A 16,886-nucleotide genomic window follows, 5' to 3' on the forward strand; every position below is an offset into this window, starting at 1 on the left:
GAGATGCTTGTTCTTAATCAGGGCAATTGCACAAGTGTATCTTTGGGAGGGGTTTTCAGAGGATGAAGACAGTCTGGTGGGGCCTGTAGATGAAACACAGGTTTTCTGATTTTGAGGAAATGTGTGCTGGGTAGAGTAGAATTTCCTCCTGAAATTCAATCTACATTGCAGAGTACGTTGAAGAAAAAACGCTGTTGACAACAGTTTAATTACTGTGCTTCAAATGTGGTTCTTGATCTTAAGCATTTAGTGGGACAGGTATGAACCAACTTGATGGAATTGAACAACTGGTGCTTATTTATGCTGTAGGAAAATACTACCGGCCAGACCTGAACTTCCCTCGCAGCCTGCCCAAACGGAGCCGTGGTATCAAAGACTTTGAAAATGATCCACCATTATCTTCTTGTGGAATTTTCCAATCCAGGATGACAGGTATGTTTGAGGCTCAACCTAGGAGGAATGGGGCTTCCCAGGTAGCTCGGTGGTAAAGAATCTGCCTGAAAAGGCAGGAAATGAAGGGCTCAGTCCCTGGATTGGGAAGATCCCTTAGAGAAGGAAATGGCAACCCACTCCAGCATTCTTGCCTGGAGAATTCCATGGACAGAGGAACCTGGTGGGCTACAGTCCATGGGGTTGCAAGAGTCAGACACAACTTAGCGATTAAACAGCAACAACCAAGAGAAGAGTAACAATGATTATAGCAGTGATTATCACTCACTTGTACTAAGCCCTTGCCATGTGCTTTGAGGGCAGTAATAGCATTATCCTCACTCTGCTGCTGAAGAAACTGGGGCCCAGAGAGGTTAAGTATGTTGCCCAAGATCACATAGCAACCCAAGATCACACAGCAAGTAAGTGGAAGCTCAGAGACTTGACCCGGGAGTGGGTTGGTGGGGAAGTCAGGAGGAATGAAAGGGATAAAAAGAACAAGAAAGAAAAGGAAAAAAAAATCATTGACCACTGTGTACACTAAGGATGTCATTTTAAAATTGAAAGATACATCCTGTCTGATTTTATTTCAAAATCTGTCCCTTTGGGCTTTTGTTTTGTCTGAGGTTCTGGTTCCACATGATTGACCTTGTGGCAGAGAAGAGGCCATGGAGCTCATCTGGTCTGCATTCTATGAGTTAAGAAACTCAAATCTAGAATCGGGAAGGTTCATGGGCTTCCCAAGTCACGCACTGGTTAACTGGAGGAACACACTAAAACAGGCTCCTCCCTGGGGGCATGCTAGCTGACCTTAATCACAGTTTCCACCCACTCATCACACACAATTGTATGGGGTGCATACACTTGGGGGTGGGAATCTTGGAGCTACATAAGAGCCCTCCTGCCACAGGTAGTAAGCTGCCCCCCGGAGTTTCCCCCTTGGGCGGCTACAGTGATGAAGAGGGCACATTTCCCACTGCTGTTTTCCAGGGGAAGCTCTGCTGGACAGCGGCATCAGGATCACCTCGGTCTTCAGCTCCCCCGCCCTCCGCTGTGTGCAGACGGCCAAACATATCCTGGGAGGTCAGTGAGAACTGCAGCGACCTTCTCACGTGGCCGTGACCTCATGGTTCTTCTCTGGGGGGCGAGGGCAGTAAGCAGAGGTGCAAAGAGAGTGGATGGCTGTGAATGACTGTCTAAATTTACAAGACAGTTGCAAACCAGCCCCTGAGAACTGTGAGGAGGCACTGAGCCTGTTAGCATTTCTGGAAGGTCAAGATTTTAATTTGCCTTTGACCAACTTATGCATGCGTTTTTTAAAAAACCTGAGGGTGAGGTTCTTCCCGGAGAACTGGGAACTGCTCTGGTCCCTTCTAAAGTACATTTGAATCAGTTCTAATGAGGTGGATGAAACTGGAGCCTACTATACAGAGTGAAGTAAGCCAGAAAGGAAAACACCAATACAATATATTAACGCATATATGTGGAATTTAGAAAGATGGTAACGATAACCCTATATGCGAGACAGCAAAAGAAACGCAGATATATAGAACAGTCTTTTGGACTCTGTGGGAAAAGGCGAGGGTGGGATGATCTGAGAGAATAGCATTGAAACATGTATATTATCACATGTGAAACAGATGGCAAGTCCAGGTTCAATGCATGAGACAGGGTGCTCAGGGCTGGTGCACTGGGATGACCCTGAGGGATGGGATGGGGAGGGAGGTGGGAGGAGGGGATTCAGGATGGGGAACACATGTACACCCATGACTGATTCATGTCAATGCATGGCAAAAAACCTCTACAATATTGTAAAGTAATTAGCCTTCCATTAAAATACATACTTTTTTTTTTTTTTTAAGTCTGAAATGCAGGCCTCCCTGGAGCAAGGGAAGGGGCTCCTGGGAGCTGTCCAGTGCTGTCAAAGCCTGTTGTGTGTCAGGAAGCCAGCAGCAGACCCTTCTGAGTGGGTATCCACCTATGGGAAGGAGCAAGTCCCTGCCAGAGGGGCAGCTGCCCTGGAGACCCCAGTTCCACCCCCACCCAATATGGGGAAGAGGGCATGAGACCTGGGTCACCCTAGGAGCATGGCAGTGATGGGACCAAGAGCAGAGTGTGTGGACCTGGGGGCAGGAGTGAGCAGGGGGCTTGCCTCCGTGTTCTCAGAGACATAGAAAGTCAGGTCACCAGGTGAGCACAAGGCAGGAGACACTGAAGTTGGGACATGCCAATCAGGAAGGGGACTTGGACGGAAACGGGGATGTACAGGATGACCATGTGAGACCGTGGGCACGGCCTGATGTCGAGACCCATCAGCCGGGCTGGGGCAGGTGTGGGCAGGGAGAAGCCAGGCTCACCCCGGACAAGTCTGAGGAGTGAACACGATGGAACAGGAAAGGGCAAGAGATGCTGAGGGTGTACAAGGGAGGGCCAAGGAGACGGAGCTGAGATTTTAAACTGCCGAAGCGGGGAGTTAGAGGCTGGGGAAGGTGAAGGATTCGAAGAAAAGAGTGGGCTCGAGGCAATAGGAAGGCTAGAGTCAGATACAAGAGGGAGAAAGCTGCAGAGAAAGGGGGATTGGCTGGACACAGAGAAGAGAGAGGTTGGCACTGAGCTTGGAGAGGGTTGCAACCGCTGGGAATGACAGACTGGATCAGGTTGGCCGGTGTGGGTCGGGTGTGTGGTGGAAAAGATGTCATTGGAGGAGGAGTTATGAAGGTATTAAAAAAAAAAGTCAGTTTATGGAATGTGTTTTTCTATAGCAAAAATATGTACTATTTTTGGCAAAATAGATCGTGACTTCCATTTCCAGTTTTCTAATTTACAATAGAAAGTGGAACTTTTTCTTTTCTCATTTAAAAAATATCCTAGGGAAGGGTGAGTTGATAGAGTTAGAATGTTCTGGAAGATGACTCCCATCCACCCTCTGCTTTGGCTCGGTCTGGGCTAAGTGTTTACCAGGATGACGCTTCTGTGTGACTGTGTGACTGACAGGCTCCACAGTTGTTCGTCTTTTCCGAGGATCAGTGGACCGACCAAGTCCTCATGGGTGTGCTCCTTCTTAACCTGAGGATGAGCCCAGATGCCACATGCAGTGGGGCCCATGCAAGGATAGGACGAGCACCAGGGGGCTGCTGGTGTCTTCCAGATCCCAGGAGACTCTGGTCTTTCCTGATGGACAGAGGGTCATCCTGTTGCCTCCAACTTTGCCGTGGCTCTTGTCTGAGAACTAGCATGACTGTGTGTCATCACAGGACAATATTCACCAAGTGATATAAAATCACGTTTTCCCCCCCAAAGGGTTGATTTAGACCTGTGAAGAGACTTATTTACAGAAAGTCAAAATAAACCCTGAAGATGATAAACACTTGTGTTCTGTTGAATTCAGAGTTCAAACTGGAGAAAAAAGTTAAGATAAGAGTGGAACCTGGCATCTTTGAATGGACCAAGTGGGAGGCCGGCAAAACCACCCCTACCCTCATGACCCTGGAAGAGATGAAGGAGGCGGATTTCAATGTCAGCCTGGATTACAGGTGAGGCACCTCACGATGTCTGCAACTAGGCTTCCTCCTTTTTGTTAAAGATGGTGAAGAAGGTGTTATTTACGAGGGACCACCACAGTGGGGCGTGGCAGAAGAAGAGAGATCGGACTCCTCTCCAAATACAAGGCCCAGTGGGAATTTTTCAGCCAGGAGAGAGGTGGGGTGGGCAGTTCATATAAGAATAGGGTGATCCTTGCAGACCTTCAACTATCCTTACTGCAGATAGGCAGGGAGACAGACACATCTGGGGGTGGAGGGGGAGCCGAGTTTGCTCAGGTATCCAGGGTGGTCAGATACAGGGGGTGAGGGGTTCTGACTGAACTGAGTCCACAAGATTGGACGTGAAACCTACAGGTCAGGCCCACTGAGATGAGGGTCAGGGAGACCAGCTAGCATCTGTCAGCCAGAGAACCACCCGTCGCCAGCTCTGCCATCACAAGCCTGTGTGCCTGTTGCTCAGTGATAATGCAGGCTGCAGCCCCCAGCACCAGCCCTTTGCTGGTTTGGGGCACAGAACTGGAAGCTCACTGCTGACCGTGAGCCCTAGCTAGAGGCAAAGCCATCTCGCTCCTTCTGTTGACACTTGGGTCAGAATGGCAGCTCCGCTCTCCTCCTCCAGGCCGGCCTTCCCCCTTGCCTCTCTCCTGCCAGCCGAGGGTTATGATGATTACGTGCACAGGTGTGCAGTGAGCATGGAACAGATCGTCAGTACCTGCCCACAGGACGGTAAGTGCCCAAGTGACCTTGGTATCGCAGCCCCGGGGGTCGGGGTCACCCACCTCTGAGTTGGAACTGGCTGATTTTGAACCTAGGCGTGCCCCGACCTCCCCCATCCAGTTTCCCCACCTCCAGAGTGCTACACCACTGCCTCTGTAGAAACACACGCCCCACCCCCCACCCTGGGACCCCCGATTCTGGAACCGATGGGACCCAGGATAGTAGGGTCAACACAGACCACCCATGCCCGTTTCCCAGGAAGCAAAAGAAGAAGCTAAGAACCAAACTACCAAATGTTGGATCATGTCTAAATGACAATTCAAACAAAACATCTGTTTAAGTTGATGGCTAAGTCTACTAGAGAAATTTAAATATGGAAGCTGAATACAGAAATAATTAAGAAGCACTGTTAATTTAGTTAGTGGGGTAATGGCATAGCAGTTGTGTAAAAATGAGAAGTCCTCATTTGGAGATGCAAACTGTGGTACATCCTACAAAGCAGCGTGATATTTGGGTTACACTTTAAAAAATGCATTAAGTGTCCATCATCCAATCAACAAATTGAGATGTGGTACATATGTACAATGGAATACCACTCAGCCATAAAAAGGATGAAATTTTGACATTTGTAACAACATGGATGGACTTGGAGGGCATTATGCTAAGTGAAATAAGTCAGACAGAGAAAGACAAACACTGCACTTGTATGTGGAATCTAAAAATACAACAAACTAGTGAATATAACACAATAAGAAGCAGACACACAGATATAGGGAATGAATGAGTGGTGGGAGAATGAACCAGTGGGGAGAGGGAAGTAGGGAGGGGGAAGATGGAAGAGGGAAGTAAGAGATACAAACTGCTAGGTATAAAATCAGCTACAAGGATCTATTGTACAACATGGGGGAAATAGCCAATATTTTACAGTAGCTATGAATGGAGTGTAGCTGTTAAAATTGCAAATCACTATATTGTATGCCTTATATAATATTGTACATCAACTATACTTCAGTAAAAATAAAATAAAAATACCTCACGGGGAAGGATGTCAGGTAACAGACAGATGATACCAGATGGGCAGAACATCAACAACTGTTGGAGCTCCCTGACGAGGACACGGGGATTCATCAGACCTGCCTTTGGGGTATATGTGAAAATGTCCATGGTGAAACATGAAAAGCTAATACTATAAGATTTAAGTTAGCAAGTGTGAACATCAGCCATATGTCAGGCATCAAATGGAACATCATGGGAAAATGTCAGTGAAGAAGACACATAATCTACCCTCAAGGGACTTGAATGTTATTAGAGGAAAGGGGCGGACACATCTGGAAGAGCAGGAATGTTACGGGCTTCACCTGTGACTCAGTGGTAAAGAGCCCGCCTGCAGTGCAGGAGATGCAAGAGATGTGGCCTTCAAAGTCATGGTGCGGTTGCAACCCCATGGACTGTAGCCCGCCAGGCTCCTCTGTCCATGGGATTCTCCAGGCAAGAACACTGCAGTGGGCTGCCATGCCTTCCTCCAGGGGATCTTCCCGACCTGGGGATTGAACCCTCACCTCTAGTGTCTCCTGCATTGCAGGTGGGTTCTTTACCACTATGCCACCTGGGAAGTCCTTACAGTCACGTTAGCGCAAACTGAATGGGCCATTCTGTGGGCCAGGACTTTCCAAGGAAGCTCGGGTTCCAGTTTCCTCCTCAGGCGGTGCAGGGGGTACAGCCCCAGGGTCTCCCTGACTCGGCAGCAGGTCTAACTCACCAGCCTGGCATCATCCCAGCCTTGGCTGCCCGGACACGTTGCCCTGGACTCTGGAGGTCCTTCCATAAAGTGAGAGTCCTCCGTGGTCCGTTGTGATGACCAGCTGATCAAGCCCAAGTTCACAGGCCTGGACGACACAGCTCAGAGCTTGGCACTGTGCCATTCCTGAAGTTCGAGGGCAGGTATGTCTGTGCTGGCCCCGCGTGAGGATGTGACGGGCTCAGAAGACCTTACACGCAAACCAAAGGCCAGTTGCCAGTGTTATTAACCTGTTACCAACCACACCTACCTCCATCCGGGGTTGCCAAGGCCTCAGGGCACCACAAGTTTATTCCACCCAGCCACTTTGGGGCCACCGTCTGATAAGGGGCATCCTCCGTGCCTGCTCTGACTCGGGGTGCTTTCCTTCCACAACAGGCGTCATCCTGGTCGTGGGCCATGGCTCTGCCCTGGACACCTGCACCCGCCCGCTGCTCGGGCTGCCGCCCCGGGACTGCGCGGACTTCGCCCAGCTCGTGAGAAAGGTAAGCGCCCCCTCTTTTCTCTTGGGCCCATGGAAGCAGGCAGCCTGAGGATGTGGGTCCCCACACCCCCTTCTCAGAACAGAGATAAATGTCCTGAACAACCCAGGGCAGCAGGGATCCATCCCCCTTGTCCCCTGAGAAGGTGTCCACTGGCTCTTTTGCAGAGGGTAGCTGCAGCCAAGGGACTGTCAGAAGATGTTTGTCATCTTTATCATCATGGCAGCTTTGGCCACTTGCTGCCAAGTTAATATAAACAACAAGACAGAGGACTTTTATAATCAGGTCATATGATAATTCCTTACCACTGTAGTAGTCGAGCACACGGTCCATTTGGAGAGGGTAGGTGCGGGGGTTGAGCTAATTAAGAAAGAAGAGAAAGAGCAGTTTGGGGCCTGGCTTGCTCCGGGGATGGGGTGGGTGAGGGGGGAGGCTGCAGACAGACAGAAAGCAGCCCCTCCCTCTAGCCTTTGGAGTCATCAAGCCATGAAACATAGGAGCTTGTCGAAGCTGTCAGAGCACCCGGTGCTGGGCCGGAGTCATCTGTTGCTGTTCAGTTATGAACTCTCTGGACCCCATGGCCTGCAGCACACCAGGCTTCCCTGCCCTTCACTATCTCTAGGAGTTTGCTCACATGCTTCTCCATTGAGTCGGTGATGCCATACAACCATCTCATCAGCTGCCACCCCCTTCTCCTCCTGCCCTCAACACATACTGAAAAATCAAGTGGGTGCTGGATGTGTAGAGAAGAATAACAGGTGGACCAACCTGTGGAGCATCACCCAGCAAAGCAGAGAGGATGAGCAGCATTGGCGAGATGAAGGAGGCAGCCAAACTCAGGACTCAGCCCTCCCCATTCCCTGCCCCAGAGACCTACTCAGGGACAGACTTGCCCTCCGCCCTTGTCCTTTTCAGCAAGTTAATCAGTTGATTGACCAATGACATTGAGGCTGGGAATGCAGCAGTGCATACAACACCTGTGATGAGCAATAGGTCCCTGACCTGGCCATTGCTGGCCACAGCTTGTTTGCCACAGGTGTGGGCAGCAAGGTGTCTCTAAGCCCGAGTGGCCTGGGGGCTGCAGAAGAGCAGACCCCTGGCCTGGCCTGGCTGAACCAGCACCTCTCTTTGCTGTGCAAAGCCCTTGGGTCTCTGAGCCCCTCCCTGCACTGCCAGGAAAAAATACAGCCCTCCCTCACCCTGAGATGCCATGGCACCCCAGTTATGACAGACAATGAGGTCTGCAGACACTTCCCACTGCCGTGGAAGGGGCGGGCAGTCCCCCTGGGGGCCGCTGTGTTGGATGTCAGTGCCAAGTTCAGGGTCACAGTACCAGCATGGATGTATCACGCCAGGCTTCAAGGCTGCGGGCTTGAGAACAAGTCTAAAATCGACCGACCTGGTATGGAATATTAATAACTGATTTAACTCTGCTCCAGATCCCGTCTCTGGGTATGTGCTTCTGCGAAGAAAACAAAGAGGAAGGAAAATGGGAGTTGGTGAACCCGCCCGTGAAGACGCTGACTCATGGCTCCAACTCCGCGTTTAACTGGAGGAACTGGATCCAGGGCAACTGATGCCAGCTTTGTGTTTGCATGACTCACACTGGAGAGAAGGGACTTCGCAGAGGCCGTGAGACACTGTTATCTTGAAGGGATGCTGGTCTCCCCGAGGTGATTCGTAGAAGCACAAAACGCACTTTCAGACACCAGAGTGTTGGCTATCTGCCAACCGCCGTCCTGCGAGCTGGGCTGTGGGGATGCCATCTTGTACCCTGTGCATCAGCTGTGCCAGTTGGCAGGGGATGAGGACCCGTGACTCTGATTCCAGGAGTTAAAGACCCACCCCAAGCGCACCCCAGGGAAAATTCCACTTTATATGTTTTTGTCAAGTTCCCAGCTATGTTTCCTTTTTCTGTTTTGAACACTCTAAGGCTGTTTCCACACAGGCTGAAGGAGGTAAAATATTGAACTAAAATGGAGCAAGGAAACCACCTACCAGATCAAAACCAAGAACTGAGCTTGGTGTCCACAGACCAGGTATCAGTAACCTGCTGCTGCTGTAACGAGTAAGCCCACAGTGGTGATTAGAGACACAAGTTTGGAACACACACACACACGTTTACTCTGTTGCAGCCCTGCAGGCCGGCAGTTCTGAAATGGGCCAGAGGAGTACTCTTCTTCCACTGCCCTGAGGGAGAGTCTGATTCTCTGTTTCTCTGGCCTTCAGAGGTGCCCACACTCCTGGCCCCTGGCACCTTCCTCCATCCTCAAAGGCAGCGGTGGCGCCCCTTCAGATCCCCCTGCTCCTCCCCTTACACAGTCATGTCACCTCTGCTGCTGACTCTCCTATCTCCCTTTTGTGAATACCCTCAGATTACACTGAGCCCACCCAATAATCAGGAATATCTCCCCATCTCAAGACCCTTAACTTAATTCCACCAGCAAAGTCCCCTTCACTGTACCATGTGACACAGTCACAGGCCCAGGGATCAGGGTGTGCACTTCTCAGGGGACACCTTTCAGCCCATCACTCCCAGTCCTCCCAGAGGCCACCCTTCAGTCCATCACCCCCAGTCCTCCTAAGCACATCGGGCTGTTTATACAGAGGCCAGGTTGGAAGGCTTTGTGACATCCCCTTGGTGCAGGGCTCACTCCGTTTCTCTTTTTCTCCATTTTGATCAAGTGGAGCGGGGAGGCGGGCTTTGTAAATGGAGGGGGTGGGGTCCTGCCTTGACTATCAGGAGAGAGAAACCAGAGAGGACCCCCAACTCAGGCACAGCGAAGCTTCCAGGGAGGGTGCATCCAAGGGTGCTCTGACTTCGAACAAGCTGGTCCAGGCAGTCAATGTAGGGGGCACCCAGCTGTGTCCTCTCACCCCATCCTTGCCCAAGAAGAAGAAATAGCCCTCAGAGTGCTCAGAGGGAGGACGCAGTCATGCTGAGACCTGCTACCCGACCCCAATACCTTTGTTCTTTCCTGGATACACCAGTGCCACACCGACATTCCTAATCATGATGGTGAATAAAAATGTCACAAGTCAAACTCATATTATTTACATAGTCGCCACTTCTTTGCGGTTGCTGGGTTCACCCTCTGTGGGGTGAGGCTTCTGAGTCTCATGGCCTGACTGATGAAGGAGGCAGACGACCACCTCCTCCTCACTGGACTACCTGTTGGGGTCCACATGGGACAACAAGATGGGTCTGAACCTCAGAGCTTGAGGTCAAGTATGCAAGAAACACAGTTGTCTTTATATCCTATAATGTTGGTTGACAAGACTTCCTGCAACAAAGGTAGAAAAGCCCTCTTCTGTCATTCTTGACTTCTAGAATGATCCTCAAGTGGAAGGTGGGGGGGGGGGGGTTGGCTGGAGCACAAAACTATGCTGGACAGGGGCAAGGAGGGAAGTGTCTTTGGAAGCGTTTCATTATTTGGCATAAATTTTTGATGAACTAATAAGAAACCAAAAAAAAATATTTCTGAGCACTTTCTTCTTTCCTTTGACCCTGCTGGTCCTCAGGGTTCACAAGCCTCATCTGACCCCTGCTGACGTCATCTGGAAACAGACATCTTGTTCCCATAAGCTCCCACCTCCAACCCCCTCCCCACCCCCCACATCATCTCTTTGATGTCCTCACCTATGGGCATGAACAAAACTGGAAAAGAATCCTCCAGCATGGTTTGCTTGCATCCCAGACCCCGCAAACACTGTCTATGAACCTGAGGCCACGATGACTGGGATTCTTCCCAGCCAAGCTTTCTCAGAAGAAGGGAGGAAGCTGAAACCAGAAGAAGAGCTGGCCTAGGGCTGGGTTGCAGAGGAGCTGGGGTTCCTGAACTCGTACCCATGATGGAGAAGCACTGAACCACAGGTTCTGGGGCCATCAGTCCCTGCAAACACTCTGCTAAGTTTCTCTGAGAAGAAAGACCCGTCACGTTCCACTGAAGCCAGTCTTATTTTAGAGCCAAATTTGAGATGCTTCAGCTACAAGTCATGTTGCTGAATCCTGTCTTCCCTTCCCAAAATTTGTTAAGATGAAGTCCTAACCCCAGCACTTCAGAACGGGACTTTTTTTCTTTCTTTTTTTTTTTGGAGAGGCCTTTAAAGAATATGGATGTGAGAGTTGGACTGTGAAGAAAGCTGAGCGCCGAAAAATTGATGCTTTTGAACTATGGTGTTGGAGAACACTCTTGAGAGTCCCTTGGACTGCAAGGAGATACAACCAGTCTTTCCTAAAGGAGATCAGTCCTGGTTGTTCATTGGAAAGACTGATGCTGAAGCTGAAACTCCAATACTTTAGTCACCTCATGTGAAGAGTTGACTCGTTGGAAAAGACCCTGATGCTGGGAGGGATTGGGGGCAGGAGGAGAAGGGGACGACAGAGGATGAGATGGCTGGATGGCATCACCAACTTGATGGGCATGAGTTTGAGTCAACTCCGGGAGCTTGTGATGGACAGGGAGGCCCGGTGTGCTGTGATTCATGGGGTCGCAAAGAGTCGGACACGACTGAGCGACTGAACTGAACTGAACTGAACTGAACTGATGCACTCATTGGGGTGGGCCCTAACCCAAGATGACTGGTGTCCTTATAAGAAGAGGAGATGAGGACCCTGACACACACAGGATGACCATGTGAGGACACAGGGAACAGTTCAGTTCAGTTCAGTCGTGTCCAACTCTTTGCAACCCCATGAACTGCAGCATGTCAGTCCTCCCTGCCCATCACCAATTCTCGGAGTCTACCCAAACCCATGTCCATTGAATCTGTGATGTCATCCAACCATCTCATCCTCTGTTGTCCCCTTCCCCTCCTGCCCTCAATCTTTCCCAGCATCAGGGTCTTTTCCAATGAGTCAGCTCTTCGCATCAGGTGGCCAAAATATTGGAGTTTCAGCTTCAGCATCAGTCCCTCCAATGAACACCTAGGACTGATCTCCTTTAGGATCTCCTTGCAGTCCAAGGGACTCTCAAGAGTCTTCTCCAACACCACAGTTCAAAAGCATCAATTCTTCTGCGCTCAGCTTTCTTTATAGTCCAACTCTCACATCCATACATGACCACTGGAAAAACCACAGACAGGGAACAGACAGCCATCCATATGCCCGAGAGAAGCCTCAGGAGGACCAGACCCGCCCACACCTCAGCCTTGGATTCCCAGCCTCCAGAGTGTAAAACTGTAATTAGCAACTATTTTTTGAGCTGCCCAGCCTATGGCACTTTGTCAAGGCAGCCCCAAGACACTGATACAGAGCATGATAAACAATGATACAAATGCCAAGAACAGATGTTTCTGAAGGGCTGGGCCAGCCAGAGGTGTGCAGCTCCACACAAGGAAGATAATAAATGTCACACCAACCGACCCCATTTAAAGCATCCAGATTCATTCATGACCTCTTCTGACTCTTGCTGGACCTATTTTCAAACAGCAAACACAAAAATCTGACTCCCTGTGGGCAGCTCTTGCAAGGAATAAAGGCAAGAACCCAGGCCACACAAAGGTCCTCTCGCCCTAGTCCTGGGGAAGAATGAGGTCTGGGGACATTGTGCCGACACCCTGAGCTCCTCTCCCCCCTCCCCATGTATTTCCCGGAGTCCTCAAGGGAGCATGAGTGCTTGAGGAGGGGGTCTGTGGGACACTGCCCTTCTCAGCCCCCAAGTTCATGAGACTCTGGTGTCTTTGCCAACCTGCCACCTGGAGGTGGGCCAGGCACCCACCTAGGTCACAGCCAGGGCTCCCAGAACCTCTTTACACAGAGACAAGTTGGGGCTCTCACCTTCTCCCAGGCCCTTTATTGCTTGGTCTCAGGGGCTCACAAAGGTCTACAAACAGCCGTAACTGCTCCTCCCACTCCATCCATATCAGCACAAGGAGCCGTGGAAGATGAAGTGGGAACAGAAACATCCTTCCCACCCACACATGTGCAGAACCCCAGCTCCTTCCAGGCAACTGTCATATGGAAACCTGATTGTCAGTATTTGCAGATGCCTGGACCACAAGCCTGGAACCCCATGAAATAGACTGAAATCCTCACACCCCAAGAAGAGAATTCAGCAATATGGCTGAGTTCAAGGGTAAATTCAGATGGAAATAGCTTTTCTTTATGGACACATCCTTAGGAGCTATAAGGCAGAAAATGTCCTATTTGCATGGCCATGACAGCACAACATAAATGCCTTAGGAATACACTTACACAGGACTGGTGAAAATAGCTTATCCCTGAGGGACACAAAGAAGGCCGGGACAGTTCCCACATGGAAAGGAAGATTCAATATCCACAAAGATGCTATCTCCCAAATGAACACACAGAGGGATCCCAGTTGAATGAAAATTGTGAAAATGACTTTTGAGGAAGATAAGCGGATTTGAAAGTTCATGTGGAAAAACAAGCATCCCAGAAACAATGAACAGATTCCAAAGAGAGCGATGGGGGAAGGAAGGGAAGTAACCCCAAGAGATAGGAAACACACGACAGAGCTACTGTAGTTAAAACAGTGTGGTAGACATGCTGGGTTTCAGGCAGAGAGAGCAGAGGTATAAATAGAATACAGGGGTTTATGTTTGTTAAACTGGGTGATGGGTTGACTGGGGGTAATTGGGTGGTTAAGTCAGTGATGTTGAGACAATGGGGTCACCATCTGGGGAAAGGAAATGTGGGGCCACTCATTGCAAAAATCCCTCACTCATTGCAAAAAAAAAAAAAAAAACACAAAGATTTAAATGTAAAAAGTGAAATTGTAGAAGTAGTCGAATACACCATGTGAGAATTTTTTTAAAGTATCTCAGAGTAGGAGGAAAGGCTTTGTAAAACCATGACACAGAAATCTAGAACTGTAAAAGGAAAAAGAGATAAATTCAACTAAAACATTTTTCAAATCTGCTTTAAAAGGCACCTTAAACAAAATTTAAAAGTACAAGCTGGAAAAGCCATCTGCTCCTCCCTACCTGCAGCCCCCTCCTCCTGGGAGCTCTCCTGCTGTCCAACCCTCCCAGCCTCTGCCATCTGTACCCCAGGGACCCCCATGCCCTGAACCATGCTCTGCCTTGCTCTGCTGTTTGCTGTCACTTGTTTGCATAGACATCATTTGTTTCAGAGGGTGCAATAGTGACTGGGTGCCAAGGATCTGGGCACAGAGTGGCACCCAGTCACCTCTGAGACAGTGATGCACCTGCCAACCTGCTCCATTCACATGGCCCAGGGTTTCCCAATCTCGGCTCTATTGACACTGGGGAGAGTTCACGGTTTGCTGTGGGGGGTGCCATGCACATTGAGGGACATTCAACAGCATCCTTGGTCTAGACCCAGTGAGATGCCAGAAGCACCCCTCCTCCCTATTACAATAACCAAAAAGTGTGTGTGTGTCTGTGTGCGCTTAGTTGCTCAGTCGTGACCAACTCTTTTGCAACTTCAAGGACTGTAGCCTGCCAGACTCCTCTGTCCATGGGATTCTCCAGGCAAGAATACTGGAGTGGGTAGCCATTCTCTTCTCCTGGGGACCTTCCCAACCCAGGGACTGAACCCAGGCCTCCTGCATTGCAAGCAGATTCTTTTTACCATCTGAGCCACCAAGGAAGCCCCTAAAATGTCTCTGGACATTGCCAAACATACCTGGGAGCAAAAGAGCCCTGGTTGAAAACCACTGATGCATTCCTTTGGCAGAGATGCCGAATACCCTGGTCCTGGGTGATGACATATCAAGGCACTCAGGCTCCCCAGGACCCACACAGGTGTGCCAGCAGAACCCCTGCTGGGTACACGTGCTACTGTGGAGACAGATGTCCGAATGAATAGGACTCTTCTTGAGCTAAGCAGCTTGTGATGATCTGAAGTGCAAGGCTCTGTGAATTAGTGGACAGAGGAGGCCTAGAGGTGCCCGTGAACAGATGTATGAGTGGCAGTGATATGCTGCTCTGACAGATGTCCGAGAGGAGCGTGGATAAGCTCTGTCCAGTGACCAGAGCTTTCTGTCCTGGTGGCCAGTCCTGGTGACAGCCCAGCCTTGCTTCTAGTCTTTCGGTCTGTTTGACTGAATCTTCCAACCAAATTCTAGATCTTGAAAGGATATATATATATATATATCTCCATTCTTTTTCAGATTCTTCTCCCACACAGGTTACCAAAGAATATTGAGTTTCCTGTGCTATAAAATGTGTCCTTGTTGATTACCTATCTTATATACAGTAGTATGTGTATGTTAATCCCAACCTCATAATTTATACCTCTCCATTGTCTTTCCCCTCTAGTAAACATAATCTTGTTTCCTGAGTCTGTTTCTGTTTTGTAAGTAAGTTCATTTGCTCGCATTTTTAGATTCCACATAAAAGCAATACCATATGAAAGTCTGCCATGAACACCCAAAGGCTGTAGAGTCCTTGGAACCAGCACATGATCCTGAAAGGTTGTTGCTGAATCACGCAAAGACGCCAGGGTTCTTGCCTCCAGAGGAGAATAAATCAATCCAGGGCCAGAGATGAGGCTGGATCACTCAGAGCTTTTGTGTAATAAAGTTTTATTAAAGTATAAAGGAGATAGAGAAAGCTTCTGACATAGACATCAGAAGGGGATAGAAAGAGTACCCGCTTGCTAGTGTTAGCAATGGAGTTATATACTCTCCAATGAGTCCAAAGAATGTCTAGAGGTTGTAAAGGCCTCACCAGACCTACTCACATAATTTACATTTTAAAATAATAGAATTAGCCAGAAGGTTTAATCCAAAGACTGTCCTCAGGCAGGATACATTATTATTATGTAATCATAAGGAATGTAGAGGGGGAAAAAGTAAAAAGTTTGTCCTTTCTTCCTCCTTGAGTATTCCAGACCTCTCTCCTTGGGGACCCCTAGACTTCTTATCAACCTGCCTAGGAAATGACTCTCTCAATCCTAAATCAGAGTAAGCTTCTCCTCAATCCCTCCCTACATTCCCCCCTCCCCAGGCACCAAGGGCTAGGAGAGAGTGTGGATGCACAAAGATTAACAGAATTGCTTGAAATAGTTTCCGATAATGAAGGAGACGTTAATTACTCAACGTGTATAAACATCACCTCCAGCATTGTGTATAAACATTTCCTCTAGCAGAGGAAATGCATGGGGTTCAAGGGACCTGGGTGTGAGCTCCAATTCTATCCTTTACTCATGAGACTGAAGACACAATCTCCGTGTGCCCTGGGCTCACCACTGTGACACGGGGCAACGTCCTCCACTCTGTTCTGGAAGAAGCCTCATTCTCTCACCGCTGCGTGGTGGGGGAGGAGGACTGATCTGGAGTGTCTCTGATGTTTGTTAATTTCCTTGGGGCAAATACTCGTCTCACCTTGGTTGATTCTGAGCCACCACCGGTGTTTTAACAGTTGATTTACAAAGTGCCTGAGAATTTCAAAACCCACTCTCTTGATCCAGTGTGAACCGGCTGAGCCCACCACTGCTCCGTTGGCTTAGTGGGAGGGGCTTCCTGCGTCAGGCGGGTGCCCACTTCCTGCGGAGGAAAACCAGCCTCTTTCACAAAGTGGGGAGGGGCAGGAGGAAGGGCCAGATCAGAAGAGACCGAGGCCCTGGGCTGGGGGGAAAGACTCAGAAGAGCTGGGCCTGGGGTTCAGAGTGAAATGCTAGCTAGGAGACAGACATTTGGCGCCTAAGATCCCTCCAAGGTTGTCTCTTTTGGGTTCCCAGTTAGCGATGCTGGCGCCTGCACCCTGCCTGGAGGGAACCCTCCCCTTGCCTGTACCCAGTCACCCCGTTCAACTGGGTGCTGCCTCCTTCCACCACCGCCCCCCGCCCCGACCTGCTGCCTCCCCCACACAGGAAACGGACACACTTCCTCCGAGGCAAGACAAAGCCAAATACTCCACACGCTGGGTGAACTCTGGGAGGTGGAGGCGTCAAACTACCAACTGAACTTGACTTTCAGAGAGTTTGTA

General features: G+C 49.6%; 1 protein-coding gene across 2 annotated transcripts in view; it reads left to right on the forward strand.

Moving 5' to 3' along the window:
* UBASH3A (ubiquitin associated and SH3 domain containing A) overlaps window positions 1–8,545 on the forward strand; it is a 36,672-nt gene extending 28,127 nt beyond the window's left edge. The window contains exons 9-14 of one of the 2 annotated variants that reach the window (XM_065943317.1): window positions 310–432; window positions 1,420–1,512; window positions 3,818–3,962; window positions 4,591–4,697; window positions 6,865–6,971; window positions 8,408–8,545. In XM_065943317.1, coding sequence (XP_065799389.1) covers window positions 310–432; window positions 1,420–1,512; window positions 3,818–3,962; window positions 4,591–4,697; window positions 6,865–6,971; window positions 8,408–8,545 — 713 coding nt within the window. The remainder of the gene's footprint in view (window positions 1–309; window positions 433–1,419; window positions 1,513–3,817; window positions 3,963–4,590; window positions 4,698–6,864; window positions 6,972–8,407) is intronic. The other variant, XM_065943318.1, reaches the window with a different exon arrangement.
* Window positions 8,546–16,886: the final 8,341 nt, after the last annotated feature.

The sequence above is a fragment of the Muntiacus reevesi genome, chromosome 8, assembly GCF_963930625.1.
Source record: "Muntiacus reevesi chromosome 8, mMunRee1.1, whole genome shotgun sequence".
In the NCBI taxonomy this organism is placed as follows: Eukaryota; Metazoa; Chordata; class Mammalia; order Artiodactyla; family Cervidae; genus Muntiacus; species Muntiacus reevesi.